The sequence below is a fragment of the Seriola lalandi genome, unplaced genomic scaffold, assembly GCF_002814215.2.
Source record: "Seriola lalandi dorsalis isolate HSWRI2012SDOR001 ecotype SW California unplaced genomic scaffold, Sedor1 jcf7180002054760, whole genome shotgun sequence".
Lineage (NCBI taxonomy): Eukaryota > Metazoa > Chordata > Actinopteri > Carangiformes > Carangidae > Seriola > Seriola lalandi.
This window is the reverse complement of record NW_019525313.1, coordinates 254,987-276,388: the sequence shown is the minus strand read 5'-3', so window position 1 is coordinate 276,388 and position 21,402 is coordinate 254,987. Positions and strand designations below refer to the sequence as shown.

The 21,402-nt window shown below is 39.8% G+C and overlaps 1 protein-coding gene across 3 annotated transcripts in view; it reads right to left on the bottom strand.

The window, feature by feature from the left end:
* The window catches only part of phf14 (PHD finger protein 14), a 139,459-nt gene that overhangs the window by 59,483 nt on the left and 58,574 nt on the right, over positions 1–21,402 (bottom strand). For 2 of the 3 annotated variants that reach the window (XM_023424915.2, XM_023424918.2), the window contains exons 11-14: positions 19,656–19,751; positions 11,042–11,148; positions 10,735–10,866; positions 3,996–4,158 (exon numbers count right to left, since the gene is read on the bottom strand). In XM_023424915.2, coding sequence (XP_023280683.1) covers positions 3,996–4,158; positions 10,735–10,866; positions 11,042–11,148; positions 19,656–19,751 — 498 coding nt within the window. The remainder of the gene's footprint in view (positions 1–3,995; positions 4,159–10,734; positions 10,867–11,041; positions 11,149–19,655; positions 19,752–21,402) is intronic. The other variant, XM_087178945.1, reaches the window with a different exon arrangement.

The following is a 21,402-nucleotide window of genomic DNA, read 5'->3' as shown; positions in this document are numbered from 1 at the left end:
GAGTTACGTATTTGCTTTCTTCGCAGAGTGAGTTGAATAATATACATGATTCTCATGTCTGTATGTTACAGAGACCAGTCTTGACCTGGTTACCCTAGCTAAGCATAAAGACGTGGTTCTGTTCAAAGTTGATAATGCAGGTTTACACCTCGAAAGCTCGTTAATTAACATGTTGTCTATCACTTCCATAATCCACACACAGACAGAGAATGTGGCAATAATATGTGGTTTTAGGAAGGGTTCTGTGCCAGAACTATTTCTTGGCAGCTGGCTGCAGCGACTGTGTGTCTTCACAGTGAGGTTATCAGGTTTTTACATTTCTGGCTGTGTACAGATCAAACGAATGCAAAGTGACATATTAAATATTGATCTTCAGAAGTGTGTGTAGGTGAGGGTTACTCTGGGACAGGCTGTTTCCCGTTACTTCTAGTCTTTATGCTAAGTGCTAAACACACAGACAGTCTTGTTCTTGGAAAGAAAGCAAATTAAACATTTTCCAGAACAATGAAGATTCCGTCATTAGCCTACAGTCAGTCTTAAGTTTTGTAGGAAAAGATGTGTATAAGAGACAGGTGCTACAGAGCGTTAATTTTACAGCTGCGACATTACGTACATGCTAAATAAAATTCAGCTCACAGGTTGATTTTAAGGGTTTTACTCCAGTGGGCTGTACCCACTACAGGCCATGAATAACAGCAACAAAACCCTCATCTTCATCAAGGTGGCACTGGGCCATGTTAGCCCTTTTGGCCAAATGTGTGTGTTTGTATATGTGTGTGTGTATGCATGTGTGTGCTCACAGAAATACACACCCACAAACTGCCTGACACACACAGACACACACCTACAGCGCAGCCTCGGAGGCCAGCAGGAGGTCGATTAGCCAGTCCTGATAAATTGAAACATGGCTTTAGAGAAGTGCCAGCACTTGGGTGCTCTGGTAAAAGCATTAAAAATGCAAAGCAGGGCCCTTTTAGCGCCTGCCATTGCACGCCTTGCATTTGAAGATAAATGCTGCACTGAAGTGCTGCGCCTGAGTGGCTGTGGCTCCAAAAAAAAAAATAAATAAAATAACAGGAAGCTGCTTAATCCCTGAGAGCTCCAGCAGAGTCCTCAGCAAATGTCTGGACCTCGGGTTTCCAAACCTGAACAGAAAAAAACATTAACCCAGACTGCCACTGTGCTCCAACATTCTGCTATGTCCCCTCTAAGACAGATAGAGTGCAGAGTTTGGGAAGTGGCTGTGACTCCTCCTTTTCTTTGTTCATTTCTCTATTTGTGACAGAGAGTGTGGACAGGAGCTGCTTCAGTGGCACTGGCTCTACTGTGAGTATTCAGTCTGAAGAGGAGAGCTCCCTCTAGTACCAGGTGAAAGGCAGTGGGTCACACATTGACAGTGGAAAAACAAAAGAGAAGTTAAAGATAACTCCACTCCCCCCTCCCTCGCCACCAAGCTGTCAGACTTCAATCTGGAGGGTTTCTTGAGGCAGCTCGGTATCGCAAGATCAGAACATGGTTGGAAGCGGTAAGTAGGAACCAGTGAGGGTTGGAGAAAGGGCTCTGTTCCCTCTCACAACTGACACAAAATGTTATACCACAAACTGACATAGTCCACATGCTGTCGGTCTTTTATGGACAATGAAAAAACTCAGAGATGACTTTCAAAATCCCGAGAACACCTGCTTCTGTCGCTGGTCTTAATGATCTACTCTTATAGCTTCATTGTGATTACAGAAAAGAAGAAACACTGCAGCTACACCTTCCTCTGAGAGTGAGCTGAGGCCCCAAAATAAGTTTTAAAAAAGACACAATCACTGACTGCAGGGTCTCACGTGGAGCCAATGAAACTAACAGGAGGACCAACCCGGGGTTGAGACACAAAAGATCCATTTTACCAGTCTGCACAGCAGCTAGATGTGTGTGTGTGTGTGTGTGTATGATGAAGTTGCCCCCTGCACTTGTGTGTCTGTGTCCCTAGAAAGGCAAACTGTCTGACAGTGTGAATGGAGTCAACTGCATGGCAGGTTTACCTGTGTTTAACAAAAACTGCTTATAACTGCTGTAATGGGAAATAATTAAGTTCTGATTTTATTTATTGTTTTCATGTAGTTGGTGCTAATATAGGTGATAAAACATGTTCCCTGTAGGTGGTGTAAGTGTTAGGCTGCCAGTACACTCCATCAATGCAGCCTGTCAGATGATCAAAAAGCTTGTGAGAAAGTTGGATTTTCCTGAAACCGACTATCCAACATTTGCACCAATTTCACATAGTTATTGGTCAGCTGACCAGGAATGAGCTTCTCTCTCCAGCTGACTTATTACATTATTACTGCCTTTACTTCTGCAACTCAACATTAAAACATTGTTCATGAAAATACAAAGAGAGAACTTTGTACTAAAAAGACTGTAACTTTCCACTCATATTTCCATCAGATAAAGGAAAACTTTTCTCGATTTTTGTCATCAGTGCATCAGGAAAGGATCTTTAAATGGCTTTTATAAACAGCAGGAATGATTTCAACAGGCAAATCCTGTTTCAATGTTCACATGGACACCTATGGCAAGCTGATTTAAGATTTAATTACTATACTGGATTTGTATTTCAGACATCTGTAATTCAATTCTTCCTAGTCTAAGGCAACATTTCAGACATCCACAACATCATTCTTCCTCAGACAGATGATGTCACATTTGTCATTCATGTGTATTGGGCTTCTAGTTTCAGATATCCACAGTTTCATGTTTGAAAAACACAACAGACTTCTTACTAAGAAAAACTTTTTTTCAGATTTCAGATATCCACAATCAAATTGTTACTAATTTCAGCTATCAAAAATAAAAAACAAATTCCGCATATCCATTATTTAATTTTGAATATCTAAAATACATTGCGACTAGTAAAAATGGATATCCACAACTGTATTTATGGGCAGTAAAAATGGATTATAGCTATCTGAAATGGAAGTTAATATGGATTCTGGAGTTTGAATGTTTGGTTCTGGATATCAAACATGCAGCTGTGGATATCTGAGAATGAAAGCACCATACACGTGAAAGGCAAAATGATTTAATTTGTCCTGGCAAGTATGAAGGTGTGGATATCTGAAATGTGTCTTTAGACTAGGAAGAATTGAATTATAGTTAGCTGATACATATACATATACAGTATATTCAGTGATAAGAGTGGCTGTGTCATCCTGACACACTTGAAAAATTGTAAACGTATCCTTTGACTTCTTAAGAAGTTTGGACTGGCATTTAACTGAGTCAGTGCCAAGTCCTCTTTCTCAGTCTTCTAGAGGTTTTATCTTATGGCTGTCAAATGCAGAAATCTCTTTATAAAACCAACTAAGAAACTGCATATCATCATGCAGGCATTAGTGCTTTCAGTCTGTGGGGGCCTGATGCTTTTTTTACATGACTGAGCAGCTGGTCTTTTCTCATTTTTTATGAGCCTTTAAAACTATTTGACTTCTGTAGAGGTTTAGGAGCAAAGACAACTTATCTCTAGATAAAAAAGTGTATTTGTTTCAGTTATTTCCCACCAGGTTGATTCCTTCCTACTCTTGTCTCTTGTCTTTCATCAAATGAAATGTTGTATCACTTCAAAGTTCTATTTTTTCATTCTAGTTTTAAATTGTTTTTTTTCAATTTGAGTGGATGCATCCTGTCTCTGTTCTACCAAGAGTGAATCCACATGTGTTTGTGTTCATCCACTGGATTCTATATTCAGTGGATCTGCTTCCTGTAACGAAACCTTTAGTTACAAATGCTGTTTTTGTGCTCAGGGAAACACACTATCACCTTGTGCAACTTTGAGATAACCTTAAGAAGAGCTTGACACTAATGAGAATTGAAGTTAATTATTTGTAATCAATACAGATCAATTAGCCAACAGTTACACTCTAATTGTGTGGAGGATGAGGTGGGCATACAAAACTTTTCATTCTTTTTAGTTGTAAAAAAAATTTCTACTGAACAGTGTGAATACACACCGTGCCTCTCACTTGATGTTTCTTGGGCTCTGGCGACATCTCCTGTGGGATGAATTTGATTGGTCCTTTGATCTGCCTCCTGGACCTCTTGGTGCCGTCAGGTAGTGTCTCCATGGCGATATCGGCCTCATCGCTGCTGGCCTGGTCGCACTCGGAGCATTGCCTGAGGAGAAGAAAGAGAGCTCCTCTCACCAAACTGCATTGATTTTATTATCACAGGCGCAAATCCTTAGTCTGTACTGTAAAAAAAAAAAAAGAGACAGACTTTCACAGCTTGTTCTGATCAAGAAGGCTGAGTGAAAAAAACAAACTCAATATGTTTCACTTCTTTCTGACAGAATTGTTTTTTGTAAATTCTAAATGTTGTTGATTATTAGCCAATACTATCCTTAGATAGTGTTTGTCCTTAAAAGGGCACAGAGTCATCTACTGCATTATTGGTCACCTATCTGAATTTTGGACAGAGCCAGGCAAGCTGTTTTTGTGCTAAGTTTGGCTAGCAACATCCTGACTCCAGGTCTGTATGTAACGCAGAGAAATAAAATTGATATCAATCATCTTATCTCACTTGCATGCATACAGGCCTATTTCCCAAAATATTAAACTATTCTATACCTCAAGGTGTTTTTTTCAACACTGTGTAAATCAATAAGCCTGATGAAGAAGTATGGAAGTCAATGTCTGATTCTTTTGTTTTTCTTCGATTCTTATTAGACTGCATTCTAAGGCTACCTTATGTCTAAGTCCTAAGGTCATGGGGCATGTTGTCCTGTATTAAATCAATACGGGATGCAATTTGTCCCATATTTTCATTCAAGTTATGTCCTCAAAGTGCTTTGAATACTGTAATGTCAAGTAAAACCAAACCAGTTGTAGCCTACAAGTGGATTGGAGAAGTTTATCAATTAGCAATAGACTGACAAGCTCTATGTGCTGTGAAAAAATGCAGAAGACAGCGGTACAGTGCTCCGGTGGTTTACCTGGTAGAACGCATGTCATTAAAGATTAATCCAAATTGCAGTGGTGTGGGTTCGAGTCTGACCCATGGCACTTAGCTGCATGTCATCCTCTCTCCCTGCCTTTCTTCTCTAATACTAATTATAAATCATCATTAGTCTACATTTTTTGTTACCCTTCATATTTCTGTCATTTTGGGTTATAAGCACATAAAAGAATGTGTATTGGCATTTTAAATTTTCAAAAAATCTTAATCAGTAATATTAGTAATATGTTGCCACAAAAGGCAAAGAACAAGAATAAAGCTGACTATCTCCCAGTTGAGGAGGATGATGAGTGAAATGATATCAGCAAGGCTAGCTCAACAGGTAATGTTAGCACTGCCCTCCAGTCAGAGGGAGCATTGGCTGAAACGACCCAAACCTTGGATTTTATTCAAGAACTGGACACAGTTCAGTTCAGTCCTGAATGTAATGTGTGAGGCTGAGGACACAGTTAACTCAAATAAAAAAAAAAAACACTAAAGTGCTAGTTAAACAAGTGGCTCTCCTTGCACACAAACGTGACAAGCTCAAAAAACACTTTTGGAGATCCAACTTAGCCAACTGGTTAACTTCCGAAAAAAAGTGGAAAAGACAGATGCAATCACTTTCCTAGTGAAATGGCTACCTTAAGTAGTAGGCACTGCAACCTTTCCTACACTGACCGTCATCGAGAGAACACACAAGCTCCCTGGTAAGGCACAATCAAACTGTACACCCCCCACCATCCCCCACCATCCCCCAAGAGTCCTCATTATGGAGTTTTTGAACTTGCAAGATAAAGTCAGAATAATGTGAGCAGCCACAGCCAAAGGCTGTACAGTGAGCAAGAGGTCAGGTTTCCCCCAGACTTATTGGCAGAGCTACATTGGCAGAGGAGGCATTTCAACAGGGTATAACAACAACTGGGAACCCTGAACATTAGCCTTGGAATAGTGTACCCAGCAAAGCCTCATTTGACAATTGATGGACAAAAATTTGTGAGCTTGAATCCCCAGCAGATGCTGAGAAGTTTGTTGAGGGACACACCTGGAAACATGAAGACTACCGCTACTACACAATGCAAGATATGAGACAGTTTGGACTGTTAACTAGTGAACATACATGCAAAGGGTAATATTTACACCTCTTTATTTGAAAGGCTGTCCTGTTCAGGATGACAGCTAAGGGACTTGGATATGGATATCCATACAACGGCATAAGGTGACTCCCACAACGAAGCAGCAGGTGTATTTGTGGAATAGAGCTGATAATATGCTGTACAGTCTGGTCTAATTACTTCAAATAAGAAAGTAAAATTCACCTCTTGGTATGTAAGGGGGATGATTAAAATGATAAAGTTATAACAGGTTATTACTAGGATTAGCAGCTTGAGTCTTTATGACTTTTATCCAAGAGATTCATTAATTTAGAGAAACTTCTGATGGTACAAATCAGGGACGGAAGGCATCATGTTTTTCTTCTCACTCTAGAGGGGTCATGGCTTCAATCCACAAGACTGTGCCATTCCAAGTGCATAATACTCCGATACAGCTGGTAGGTATTTGGTTGGAATCAAACCACCGAACTTCTGATTAGTGAACGACCCGCTCTACCTCCAGCAGTATACTTTGAATGAACATTTCAGCCACAAGGTGAACAGAAAAAGGGTTAGGGATAGAGATAAACATCCTCAGTCCTTGGAATTGTTTCACCATTTGGACAAGACGATACACAGCCCTATCAAATAACACTGGCATCAAGTCAAATTACACCTAGGAATTGCACTGCCCTTAAATTTAGCTTCTTTCCTCTCTGTTTGTTTGTTTTGTCTCTGTACATGCACAATTGTGTAATTAGTTATGGCTCTGCACCCTCACACCTTTAGGATTCAAATGGTTTAATTTTCACCCAATAAAGCAAAAGAGCTCCATGCTCATTATCAAGTGCGATGGGTTTTTTTTCACCTTGCCTCACCTCAATATGGTGTCCAGTTTTATTCTAATTTCAAATCAATTACTCCACTCAGACAGACTGTACCATACACCCACAAACACATCCTGAAATGTAACACCAGATACACCTCCACATTTCTTCAGTTTACAAGAGAAAGAGAAAAGGCTTTGTCCTTTTTCACCACAAGATCTCCTCTCTAAGTAAGGAACTACAGTAGTCAAGAGTCGAGACTGTGACATTTCCACCATCTCCCCATCCACCATGTGATAATCCTGCTGCCACCAACCAGCCTCAAATGTCACCAATAATACGAATAAACAAATTCTGCTCATATGAATGAATATGAAGAATGAATATGAAAAGCAATTCCTGTTTATATTCACACAATGAATCTCTGTTGCTAAAACAGATCAGAGATTCTGAGCAGCAAGTTACCCACAGAATCACTTCCTCTCTAGCGATTTTGCCTAGAAAATAAAAGTGCGAGAAAGTTCTGGTTTCTTTTGCAGCAATGCTTTATTTCAAGCTATCGTGAGCTTTTATTCTAAACATTCTGAATGGAAGTTCCAAAGGTTGTGTAGCTTGCTTGACAAACCTCTGACGGAGTGGACATATGATGTGTAATATGACAAAAATAACACAAGTTCAGTCCAACCTATAATATATGACTGTGGGGGGGACAAGCTTACTTTGGCATATAATCTACTTTTCAGATGAATCATACAGATCGCATCATTAAAGTTAAGTTTCTAAATTTAGATATTTAATTTTAAATGTTCAATCACCAGACCATGTTAACTGTTTAACAGCTAACCTGCTAGCTAACTGCAGCTGGAGACAGCAGTCCTTGTTCTGCTCTGCAGCCTCAGTGAGTTTGTTGTAGCTCCATATGACCCAGTTCACCACCTGAGCAGAACAAGAACCACCGTCACCAGCTGCAGTCCAAGAGGGTGGAGTTAAGAGACTGCCCACGGACCAGAGACCTGCTGCAGGCAGGACAACCCGAGGCAGGGGTAGACAGGGCTAGCTAGTCAGCAGCGACTGAACTTTCAAGTTAAAACACTTACATATAGCACCTCATAAATAAATAACAGCACTTTACAAATGATTACTCCATATGAAGTAAGCAAAAAGCAAGATTGGTTGTATCACAGTGTGTAAACAGAAGACAGTGTTGTGGGTGAAGAGCAGCGGCAGGCAGACAAACATCCAAAAGAATCACAAGTTCTGGTCACGGCTTTCAGAATAAAATCAGAACGAAAACAGAATGCAGATGATGAACAAGATCATGGATTGTGATTCTACCCAAAACGATTGTCATATGATCTTTTTATCAGATTGCCATCCCTATCTGTGACTGTGGGCCACAGCGTTAAATATGTGAACAGTAACCAGTTGCATTTTATCAATCAGTTTCTTTTATTAGCTTTTGATTATGTTCTGGCCCGCTGTCTTGTGGATTAAAAAAAAACAACTTACTTGTTTAAAAGAAACCCTGCTATAGACGATGTTGTGTAATTCCCAATTGAAGCACTAGAGATTTTTGGATTAACTGTGTTTTTAAACCTTAGTATCACCACCCTTGAAGATGAGGAGTTACTCCTGTTCCTTTTTATGTTCCTGCTGGTCTACCACCACCCCTGTATTTCTAACTGAGGATTCTACAGAGCCTTCACAGGGTGGAAGCATGAGAGGATCATTACTGGATGTTTGTATATGGACAAGTGAAGTTGTTTTCTTTTCTTTTCTCTTTCTTTTCATGAACAGAAAATTCAAATAGATGAGACCAACAGCTCCTTCAGCAGAAGTAACTTGGGAGGCTTTAAAAGCCTATTTCAGAGTTCACATAATTCAATACTCTTCATTTAAGAAGAAGGAAAACTATGTTAAACTGCAGGAGCTTGAAACACAGCTAAAACATACAGAGTCAAGCTTTAAAAAAAAAGAAAAAAAATATGTCTCCCAAAAAGGGAGAGGTAGACTACTAGCAAAATACAATAAACACAAAGACGTAAAGCACTATTCCTATAGGGAAGATTTATCTCCTATAAGGAGATAAATGGAGCTTTATGTACAACTTCACACCTCTGAGTGAGAGGTGGACAAAAAAGACATTACTTTCTTTCTGTCAAATCTCAATTGTCCACAGTTGTCAGAGGACCCGCTCAAACATCTTGACTCACCCATTACTATTGTGACTATCCTTATCAAACAAATACCTTCAAATAAGCACCAGGGCTAGATTGCTCCACAGCCAAGTTTTACAAGGCTTACTCTGAGGAACTAGTACCATTACTCCCAGAGACTTGTAATGAAGCCCTGGAGAAGGGAAACCTTCCTCCTTCTTGATCTGAGGCCATTAATACCTTATTCCTCCTGCGACAGGAAGATTTTATCTATAATTGTAGCTAACCGTCTAACTACTCAGGATAACACCTCTCCTATGCCTGCCATCTCTTTGCACGCCAAACAGGCATTCAACATGGTGGAGTGGCAACATATGCCCTCAACACTGGAATGTTTTGATTTAGCAAAAAGTTCATTGATTGGATTAGTTTAATATACACTCATCTCAAGGCCTCTGTGCTTACCAATGGCATCATCTCTTCTTCATTTCAACTGGAAAGAAGCACCAGGCAGGGGAATGAGACATAGGGGCATAATTAGTGTATGAATTCTTCCGTTTCGGCCAAAAACGTATTTTATGAGATCACAGCGACCTTGACCTTTGACCGCCAAAATCTAATCTTTGGAGTCCTGGTTTGAGTCTCCCTGAAGGTGTTTATAAGACCAATATGTTTTGTGAGGTCACAATGACCTTGATCTTTGACCTTTGAGCACCAAAATCTAATAATTTCATCCTAAAGTCCAAGTGAACATTGAAACCTAATTTGAAGACATTTCCTCGAAGCATTACTGAGATATTGTGTTCACGAGAACGTGACCACAGACAGTCAGGACCGATACTGATATGCAAGTGTTCCTTCTGAGGAATCTTAAACTGTTCAACCTTCTGTGAGGGAATTTTCTCTTGTCCACCTAATGAATGACTGACTTGGGGTGAAAGGTCAGTGTGAGGCCCTAGGTCTCTGTGCCACAGCTACTGCATTAAATCTTACAGGCAGCTCCTCCAGACACAGCTGTTGGTTTGCTGATACTGTTGGTGCCACAATTGATAACAGCAGACCTTGGATGGTCAGTAACAAGTGGCTGGGTGTTCTGAGAATCAGCACTTGTGCGTATATAGTCTTGTTTCCTTGTTTATGGTCAATGAACCAATAGTGTATTCACACATCCCTCTTCTCCCTCTTCTTCTAGATATTTGACCAATTATGGAGTGTAAGCTATCTATAGTAATCTCTCTGTGTATAAGACTATTCCCAGGGGTTTCTGCTTGAGATTTGAGTTGACATGCATCATGCACAGAAGCCTGTATTGATGAATCCTCCTTTCTCCTCAATCAAGCTTCAAGCATAAGACATCCTGGACTCCAGCGCTCTTTCCTCACCACCGATGATAAGAATTTTCCCTAACAGCTTCATTAATGGCTCCCTGCACAGCCTGCTTATGCTGTTGTTACCTCAAGCTTACAGTGGTTTTCTGGCCTGTATGATTCCAAATATACAGAGCTAAGAAAACTTTACTTCATCGTCATTACTACATCGTTTTATGTGGACAGCTTTAAGGTCACAAAGTCTAAAGACAGTGTTATTTCACGTGTATTTGTTCATAAATCCTTAAGAAAACATATTCCCCATGCACATCTCCATCTCCTCCCATTCCACTTGTTTTCCCATGTTTCTCACCAGTAGCTGTTCTTGGTCTTCTTAGGCATGCGTGTTAGTGGTGGCTCCAGGCAGCCCAGGTGGTAGTACAGTTTGCAGGTGTCACACAACACCAGCAGATGTTGGTCCTGGTTCTTCTTACAGATGCCACAGCTGCAGGAACAAATCAGGTGAAATCATGTGTGAGAACATGCTGTTTTTTGACATTATTAACATTATTTTGGAACTCTAGCAGGAAGGACAAAATGAAAAAAAAATGTTTGTTTCAGTGCTGCATCATCATTACTTTATCATTTGATCCTCATCTCTCTATACACTGTATGTTCACCTGTAGAGGATTGCTGGCAGGCTGGATGACTTGCCTGGGGTTCCTCCCTCCTTCTTGCTAGGCTTCCTCTCTTTTGGGGCTTTCAGAACAGCTGGAGTATTTAGTTTCTACCAAAAAAAAAAAAATAGGAGAAATGTTTCATCAATATTTTCATGTAACAGACATAAACAGCAGCTTGTCTTTCAGTGGCACTGGTAGTGTGGAGAGCATGGCCAGTGGGTTATTCCAAAGTTACTAAAAGTTAAACGTTTTCATATGAATATTTTTAGTTTATAGAATGGATTTCTAATGACAACTGTACATAGTACGGCCTGTAGAGTAACAACAACACTGTTTCTGGAATGACAAGTTGCTGTTGACTTTTTTTAAGCGTCATTTCTCAGTGCTCTGGGTAGGTTAAAACAAAATCCCATTCATCCCCACCGTTATAGCCTGATTGTTTGTTCACTTTGATGAGAGGAGAAACAGAAAATGCAGATACTTCCACACAGAACACAGGGGTCACTGAATGGGTTGATGAATATGAAATGATGTGAGAATCACATGCTGGTCACAAGTCACCTTTTTCCAATTGAAAACTTATGGGAGAGGTTGGACCAATATGTTAGACGGTGCTCTCCACCACCATCATCTAAACACCAAATGAGGGAATATCTTTATGAAGAATGGATTACCCTCCAACACCCTATTAAGACACTTTATATTGGTTTTTCCTAAATGCTTTTCCTTTTAATTAGTAAATTTAATTGCAAATGGATAAAATTGCAAATTTTCCCATCAACCTACGCTCAATAACCCATAATGACTTGCTGTGTCTCTCCAAACTAGGGTCAGGTGCTTCCTGTTAGCTTTAACTTTCCTTTAGGTGTGACTTCATTGTTTTTCTTACAGAGCACCTATTATGGCCATTTTTAGTGTTCATCCTCTCATTCTTGGTGACTACTAAAACAGTTTTATATGCTTTAATGTTCTGAAAAGACATTTTTCTTTTCTGTACATTTTATACTGTACTTGCTTCATCCTCTGTCTGAAACACTGTTAGAGCTCAGGGCTCTTTAAGGCCCCCCTCCTCCCTCTGAAGGCAACTACCATGGCAATGTCACATTCCGCATGTCTTGTGTAAAGAAACAGTTATGGCGGCTTCTGTTCTGCCTTATCGCTTTGAGCAAGAGTCCGATCCTGAACCAGAAGGTGACAGACCCAATCCACCTTCACAAGCCGGACTGGAGCAGAAAAACAAGCGTACCCTCTGTCCTGCAGCAGGAAGGAGGGAGAAATATGAAAAGCTCATCTGAAGTCCAGTCTGCTGGACTTCAGATGACAGTATTCATAACTTTGAATACTTTTGTGAGAAACCCTTTTGATTTTTTATGTGTGGACACTTCCGGACTAAAGTAATATAAAGAATGGAGGAACAGACAGACGGTCAACAGGTAGAGTCTCCAAGGCTTCACATCCTGCTCGTTCACATGCCGGTAAATCTGAATTAATTAAACATTTGTGCGCATAGTTAATGAAAAATTAACTCAGCGGTTAAATTATGGATAATTAATCCAAGCTAACAAGATATAACATACAAATCAATACTATCAATACCAACAAACGTTTAAGCATTTATCTTTGCTGCTGCTTCTTACTAACGTGATCAGGTCGTGGTAACATGATTAACATCACAGAGCCACAATAACAATGCAGACTGACAGAATGTGAGTCCCCTGTTCGGCCACATTAAGTGTGAATTACAGAAATAACCGTTGTGAAAATGAAATGTCTGACGTGTTTTCTGAAGCAGTCCTCCTAGTTCAGTTTGCACTATAATGTTTGGAGCAGTGGAAAACCGTGGAAAAATGAAGTCGATTTCTCCAGGCAATTCAAAACATGTGTCTTTTCGCCATGGCTAGAAAAATTTAAGAAAAGGTCTTCATTATAAGTAGTTATGCGCTGCGCCTTGTGTGGGGACGGGCCAAGCTTGCAGGTGGGCGGCACCAAGAGAAGTATTGATGTCAATAGGACCAGGAAGTAATGTCTGGAGCCCCAACGAGACGTTTCATACAAAGGAGAAAATTGTGTTTTTACCCTGACAGAGTTACTCTCTTTGATGTAAACTTTGATCCTTATGACTCTGTAGACCATGTACATGCACAAAAACCAATATAACACACCATAAGTAAGGGAAAACTCTGGAAGAGCATAAAAGGTCCCCTTTAAAAGACCTCTCTGTGTTTGGCTACCTTAGACATGGTTTTATGCATTTGGCCTGATCCATGTCTTGCCACAGTTTTATCACAGAGGTCTGCAGAGAGTTCCTTGGACTTCGTGGCTTAGTTTTTGTCCTGATATGCAGTGTGACACACAGGTGTGAGTAGACTGTGTAGACTGATGAAGTTAATTTCTTTGAATTTAAATTAAATCTACAACACAATAAAGCATGCAATAAGTGAAACAGTCTGAATGCTTTTTGAAGCCACTGTATGTCAATATAATATTTATTTATCTTAAGTTGACTTACAAGAACCTGTGCAGTTAACTGCACTAGTTGAACTAGTGGGAAAGTAATAAAATACTAAAGCGGGTTGGGTAACTTGCGTAATGTAAACATTTAAATTTGGAGTCACATATAATTAAAGCAGGATTCTGTGAACTGCATGGCCAAATGTTTGCCTCAAATATAACTGATTTGGATGGATAGCTTGGGAGAAACAATACAGAAACAGATACCATTGTTTTGAAAGTAAAAGGGAAGAATCAATAACTGCTCATCCAACCAGGTTTTGGAGTAGTTCATGTTGCTGTAAGAACAAACTTCATGCAGTCTTAATAAACTAATTACACCACAGTGTTGCAAAGGTCAGAGTTGAGGTTACTTAGTTGGGGTTGTCCGTATAAAGATGCAAGAAAGAGTCAAGTGACAATTATTGAATATCTGTTACCTGAGAGTTTGGACTGTCAAATAAATCATTAGCTAAAGTAGAGCTGCAAAGTTCCCTTACAGCAGAGTAGTGAGGAGAGTTGAGAAGGGAACCTGTTGTATGTGGCAGGTAAGAAGCAGCAGGAGATAGCCAGTTTATTCTCCCTGCATCTCCGGTGCATTGCTGCCACTCAGGTTAATTAGAAAACTTATCTCGTAAGGACCAAGTCTGTCACTAAATAGACAAAGTTTTCCCTAGGGAAGCTTTAATCTGAGCATGCTTACTCTGCCTGTAGCACAGGGGAAGCGTCCCTACAGGGTGGCCTGATAGATGGGGGGACAGGGCGACCAAAGCACAAGGGGCTGCTGAGGTTATCTCCCCCCCCACCTGGATCACAGTCTGCCTGCATCCAACTACGAGAAAAATTATCTCAGCTGCTGATATGGAGCAGTTTCAACATTGTTAACATGCTTTATCAGACAGATGAAGAAGTTTAAAGGTATATTTTATAAATAGTGGGTGGAAGCAGTCAGGTGCATAGACGAACTTTAAGCTTTCTGGTTTCTTACCACACTGCTGTGACCTCAGGGAAAAGGCATCGAAATGTAACAGTGCAGGAGCAAACTGGGCACTTTCTCTGGCTGAGAGCAATTTCATCATATTCAATATAGTAAAAATCATGAATCACTAAGCTGTGGCACAAAATATCACTTGAAGACACTTGTGAACAAAGAAGAAGGCTCCTTCATAACTACTGGGTCCTAGAGGCTCTTCTATCTCAAGCTCTCAGATCTAACATCAAATTCTACGGTACAAAAATCTCTCCACTGCCTTCTGAGGACGCATGTGGCTAGCAGCAATAACGGCAGCCATTATTAAAAAGACAAAGTATGTACGCAAACAATCTATTATCTCAGACTTTTCTTAGTCTCAGGTGTGTTTTGACCTTGATTTGTCTCATTCTTGTTTTGTCTAGGATTTGCCTTCTACAGTCTTTGGTCTCAATTAGTTTGACTGTTTTTGTGCCCAGAGCAACTAGCTCCTCTGTTGACAGTCAATAAAAAAAATGTGTTTTCAACTGAATGTCTCAATCATTATGTTTCAATGTAGACAGAAATTTTATATTTTATTCTTGTAATCATGTGACATTGTTTCAAGAGGAATTTCTAAAACTAAAAAAACAGTGGCATTTGCTCAGTGTCTACCTTTATCTGAGAAATGGTTTACTAACACTGAAGGAAGTCCTGTTGTTGTTGTTTTACTATAAAGAGCACATTTGCAACATTTGAAGTCTCCAACAAATATCAGCCTTTTCTTTGAAACAACTGACAGCTCAAAAATTTACAACTAAATAGAGAAAAAAACAGCCTGATAATCGACAGAATAACCATCAACCATTTTGATCAATGTTTTAGGCATTTTTCAAGGTGCAAAGCATGTGGTATTTTCAGATTTCAACATGTTAAAATGACTCTAAATTTCCTATCATTATAAATGGAATGCCTGTGTTTGAAGATGTCATCATGGGCTCTGGGACATTATGGAAGGCATTCTTCGCTGTTTTCTGATGTTCTTTTTGGATAAATTAAACTAGAACTCCCAGGCGACGGAATTCCTAAGTGTGGCAATTAACACGTGTCACCACAGGTGTCGCCAAAGATAATGAAACGGAGATCTCTCCAAGACTAGAGCAAATGCTGTACGTAGGAGGCAACCACACAAACAAATGTCCTGACTTAAGCCTCAGTCAGTGATGGTCTTGGCCTTTTGGCTCCTCAGTGCCCCCAGGGTGCCTTCAGTTCACCATCAGATGGCTGAACAGTATATCTGCTTAAAGGTCTATTTCATAATTATTCTTCTGTTGATCGATTCTAAAGCTTATTACTAAATTGCCTATTATAATATCTCTCCCCTGGTATCTGTTTGAGCCTCAAAGTGTTTTATAGAGGCTGCTGGACAATATCTTCTGACTCTTTTTTTGTTAAGTTGCCAGGAGAGCTTAACTTCTAGAGCATCAGGAACAAAAACACTGACTGTGTACTGGAAGAGGGATGAGCGTCTTAGTTGGGGACATCAATAATTTCTGCAAATGCACAGGCAGGATGACAACTAGAAGATGAAAATATGGCAGATAGATGGCACAAAAGCATGTGGTGCTGTGACTGATGTTGCCACTTAAAGCGTGCATGTTCATAATTAGGTGATTTATGGTGGTCATTGCAGATTCACTGCCAGTCTCCTTCTCATTCCTGTCCATTCTGCTGCCACGCCACCATATTAACATCATTTGACCATTTATCTACATGGCTCATACTCTCAACAACTGTTCTTTTAATAAGGCTTTTTAGGGAATTAGCTGCTACATTTATACACGAAAACCTAAAGGAGGCACGACAGTCTTGAATAATTTCCCATAGAAGGTCAGAGTTTGTTGCATTCTCTACTGTCTGAGGTGAATACACAGGTGAATGTTTTATAAGTGACAAAAAAATGTTGACTAAGAATATTATGGACAGTCCTACACCTGTAAATATACAATATAATATATTGTATTACATTGCATTAGAACACGGCTACAAAAAAGATTGTGTTCTCATTAGTCAGGCGACCACACAGCTCTGACAGCAACCTCCTCCTCATCATCATTCTACTGCTTGAGGATCCAACTTCATTCTTGACCTTGGACACAGTAGTTTTGCAGTCAAACAGAGTCAAGAGGATACACTCTTCTCTGAGCTCACCACTGGTGATGTTGAACATGATACACCAATAATCTGTGTTAGAGAACAATCACTCGCTGGCTGACGCACTTAAGTCACCAAAGTCAGTAACTGAAAAAATGCCTCACCAAAAAGGGGGCTTCAGCTCTCCAGTTACTTAAGTCACTCAGTGAAGGGCTGTGGGTTTTGTATTAACAACTAAAATTACCTGTCATACAGTATGTTAGACTTGCATTGAGTTAATGTTAAGTTATATTTATGTTCTGTGTTTATTTACAAAGTGAGGTCATAAGGCTTTAATTCAGTACTGGGAATGCATGCTAATTTTGCATGTATATAGTTTTTCAAAGACAGTGAGTTTGTTAAGTTATAAACACTTTTTACAGGAAGTAGAAAATTTTACTATGAAAAGAGATAAAGTGATACAGTGTGTGTTGTTGTTGTTGTAGATGTCCTCAAGGTAAATATTTTTTTTCAGGATTAGAAAGAAAGATTTTAGGGTCAGGTATCAACACGTTGAACATTTGTATTTAGTTAAATGTTAAATCAATAGCCAATTTTTACACTCAACTTTTCTGTCCTACGGTGATGCAGTGGTTAGCGCTGTCACCTCACACCAAGAAGGTTCTGGGTTCAAAATGCAGGCATGGGGCCTTTCTCTCTGTGCCTGCGTGGGTTCTCTCCGGGTACTCCGGCTTCCTCCCACAGTCCAAAAACATGCACAATAGGTTAATTGGTGACTCTAAAGTGCCCATAGGTGTGAATGTGAGCGTGGTTGGTTGTATGTATCTGTGTGTCGGCCCTGTGACGGACTGGTGACCTGTCCAGGGGTACATCACCGCCCTCACCCAATGTCAGCTGGGATTGGCTCCAGCCCCCCTGAAGCCCTATAAGGATAAGTGGTATAGATAATGGATGGATGGATTTCCCATCCTTGCTAAAATATTAAAGACACAATATACAACTGTTAATTTTAACTTATCATCATGAAGTAAATAAAGTAAATGATTGCATAATGCAATGGCTGTAGAATAATGACACCATCAGCATTGAGATTGCTTCCCTATAAGCTTCACTTTCACTCTGCAATTTTTTCTGACACCAGACACGAAATTTTGCAAAAATTGAAGACTTGATTTATGTCACTGCACAGAAAGAGGATAGTGCTTTTGGTTTCCCAGCTACATATCAGCAGCTTTATCCAGGTGTTAGAAATTAGCAGTAACTGATGCGGCAAGAAAAAGAGGTTGCTGTAGGAAGAGGCAAAGGGGAAGAGTGACAGAAACCAAGGTAAAAAAGAGTGAACCTCAGAAGGGCATTTAAATGAAAGAGAGAGTCATGGTTGGACTGAGACAGAAATTCAGCCCTGGACTTGTCTGCTGGGACTGATTTAATGATTTTTTTTTTTTGTTTTTTTAACAAATGCACCGATTACAGGGCTTTGTCCAGGTAGTTTCTCTGGTCAGTCCAACTATGGATAGAGCTCAGGGATGTGAGAGGGTTCAAAACTTATGTCTCCTAGATCAGTAAGTAACAAAACCTGCCAACTTATTAATACAACCAGGTTAGACTATTCCTTTATCACAACACTGAGATCAGGGTTTCCAGTTCAAACTGGGAGTCATGTTGTTTCTTGCTTTGGACAGTAGCCATGTTGCTAACACCGCGATTCATTATCCATTTAATATAAACAGGCGATGACCTTTCTAAAATGAGCAGTAGTTAAACATACTATATTAAAAACACCGGAAATAATCAAAATGGAGAAAAACAAACAAACAAACGAACAAACAAAGTACCTGTGAGTCAGTCATTTGAGACCCCTGATCTAGAAGGTAAAATACCTTTTCATAAATGGTTTGTCTGCAGATGAACTGGCTATTATTTTCTCTCTGAGGTCCACTTCCTGTTAAACGACAGGTTGGTTGTGGGAGTACACGACACTCTGACCTTAGTTCCATCATCTTTTTTAAACTGTGGAGACGGGAGATGTGACTGGATATTTTAGATTTAGGTTTGTTCTCGAATACTATTTGAGTTGACTGTTTCAGTTGTACTACTACTATATCGAGAAGTGGGAGACAGCTCATACCTTGACAGTGAGGTCTGACTTCATGGAAAAGGTCAATCAGTTGCAAAATAAAAGGATTTCCATAAACAGCAGAGTCCTGCTCTGCTCCTCACATGGAACCCACAAAAATAATTTGTAAAGCATAAAATGTATGTTCATATTAATTCACAGGTAAAAATGAACTAAATGTGGGTGGGCAACAAAAAAGAAAACAGAAAACACAATAAATTATAGGCCCAATTTTTTATTGTTTTATTTTATTTATTTATTTATTTATTTTTTAAATCAGCCCCTAATTAGCCACCATGACTTTTTCATTGTGAATGCCTCAGACACAACCTCTCACCCCTCAACTCATCATTCCAGAACTGAGAATGTAGCTGAGTGAAAGCAACAGACAATCACTTTGAATATGTGGACACATGATTACCTTATAATTGGTTATCTTTGTGTGACTTCACATAGACGACAAGTGGGAGCTGACTGAGCGAGTGTTGTGACAGTACATCACATAACTTCAGACCGGCCATCATACAAGCCCTGCTTCAATGCAATCTGGTGAGTATTAAAGTCAGTGACTGTGTAGCCTCTGTGTTTAATGTTACAGGTAGGGCTCAAGGAACTAGTATGAATGGTCAGGTCAGTCCAGACTTGATTTAGAGATAATTGCAGCTAAGTTTGGTTCTGGTACCAAGCAGATTTGCAAAAGTTGACTGATGTAGGACTCTGCAGCAGGGTTATTACAGGCCATCTCGCTTGCTACTTGCAATTTGGAAAGTTCTCCATCACACATCATTGCTAAAGAAGCTAAAAAAGGAAAACTACAACTTTCACAACAAGTAATCTGTGCATGAAGAGCATAGTGGTTGGAGGAAACAGGAGAAGGTGTGAAGTGGCAGAGATTGTGGTCTTACCTGGCCCAGGATGCCCCCCAGCAGAGTCCACATGGCCTGGCCTTCACTCCGCAGCTCCCCATTCACATTCAACAGTTCCTCCAGAGACTCACAGAGCTGCAGTCAGAGAGAAGAGACAAATCATAGCAAGGACAAGACCGTTTCAACCCATTAGTAGACACGTACACACGTACACACACACACGCACACACACACGTGTACACACACACACGTACACACACACACGTACACACACACACGTACACACACACACAATCAAATATTCGAAAAGTGGAATTTATCTACCGTACAAGTAGATTTCCTTCTTTTAAAACCAGAGAAGAAAGAAATCATTCTTCTCACAGAAGAAAAGTTGAATTCATATCTGAGTTACGTATTTGCTTTCTTCGCAGAGTGAGTTGAATAATATACATGATTCTCATGTCTGTATGTTACAGAGCCCAGTCTTGACCTGGTTACCCTAGCTAAGCATAAAGACGTGGTTCTGTTCAAAGTTGATAATGCAGGTTTACACCTCGAAAGCTCGTTAATTAACATGTTGTCTATCACTTCCTTAATCGACAGAGAATGTGGCAATAATATGTGGTTTTAGGAAGGGTTCTGTGCCAGAACTATTTCTTGGCAGCTGGCTGCAGCGACTGTGTGTCTTCACAGTGAGGTTATCAGGTTTTTACATTTCTGGCTGTGTACAGATCAAACGAATGCAAAGTGACATATTAAATATTGATCTTCAGAAGTGTGTGTAGGTGAGGGTTACTCTGGGACAGGCTGTTTCCCGTTACTTCTAGTCTTTATGCTAAGTGCTAAACACACAGACAGTCTTGTTCTTGGAAAGAAAGCAAATTAAACATTTTCCAGAACAATGAAGATTCCGTCATTAGCCTACAGTCAGTCTTAAGTTTTGTAGGAAATGGTGAAATAGTGTTTGTTGAAGATAGTTACAAGCAGAAATATTAAATAAATGAATTAAATGTTTCTTTTTAAATTGACTATTGCTGTCTAGACAAATCAAGTGAATATAGTGTTGAGCAAGTGTGTGTCTGAGGGCTGTATTCTTTTTTTTCATTTAAATTATTATACATTATTAATTATTACATTATTAATGTAAATATGCCTTTAAATGAAGTTTTCTCAATTCTGGAACAGAACTTTGAAACTCTGCTTTCACTTCACCTTTCTATAGCTAACTTACGTTTTCTTGAGTTGCCAAACAGTAGTGGAGAAATAGAGACCCCTATCGTTTTTTGTAAAACTTTGATTTAATTAGCTCACGGTAAAAAGGATATAAAAGTAGTGGGAAGGGTCAAATTTAGAGTATAAACTCTGACCCTTGGCGGCTATAAAAAAAAAAAAGCCTAATAAATGTTATAATATACACAGTTATAATGGATGAGGTGAACCTCTGAACCAGTTTTGCAGTCAGTGTAAGTTCAATGTTAACACTTCCTATGATGTGCAGGAGTTGAGCATTGTGTCATGAGTGAACCTTGCACTGGGCTCTACTACTATATATCAGTCATAGCTAGACTTGTAACGACATGTTCACCAAGGCCAAAGTCATGTAACAGGAACTTGAGCAGTGCAATTAGCAACACACACTCCATTAATAACTCTTAACACGCACGGCAGAAGACTGAACGCAACATTAACTCTTGTGACTTTTACTCTTGTATTCCCTTACTCATGTTGACAGATGGAGCAGCAGCCTCTACACAGAGGTCACTTTTGAGGAGAGATGAGAGGTACT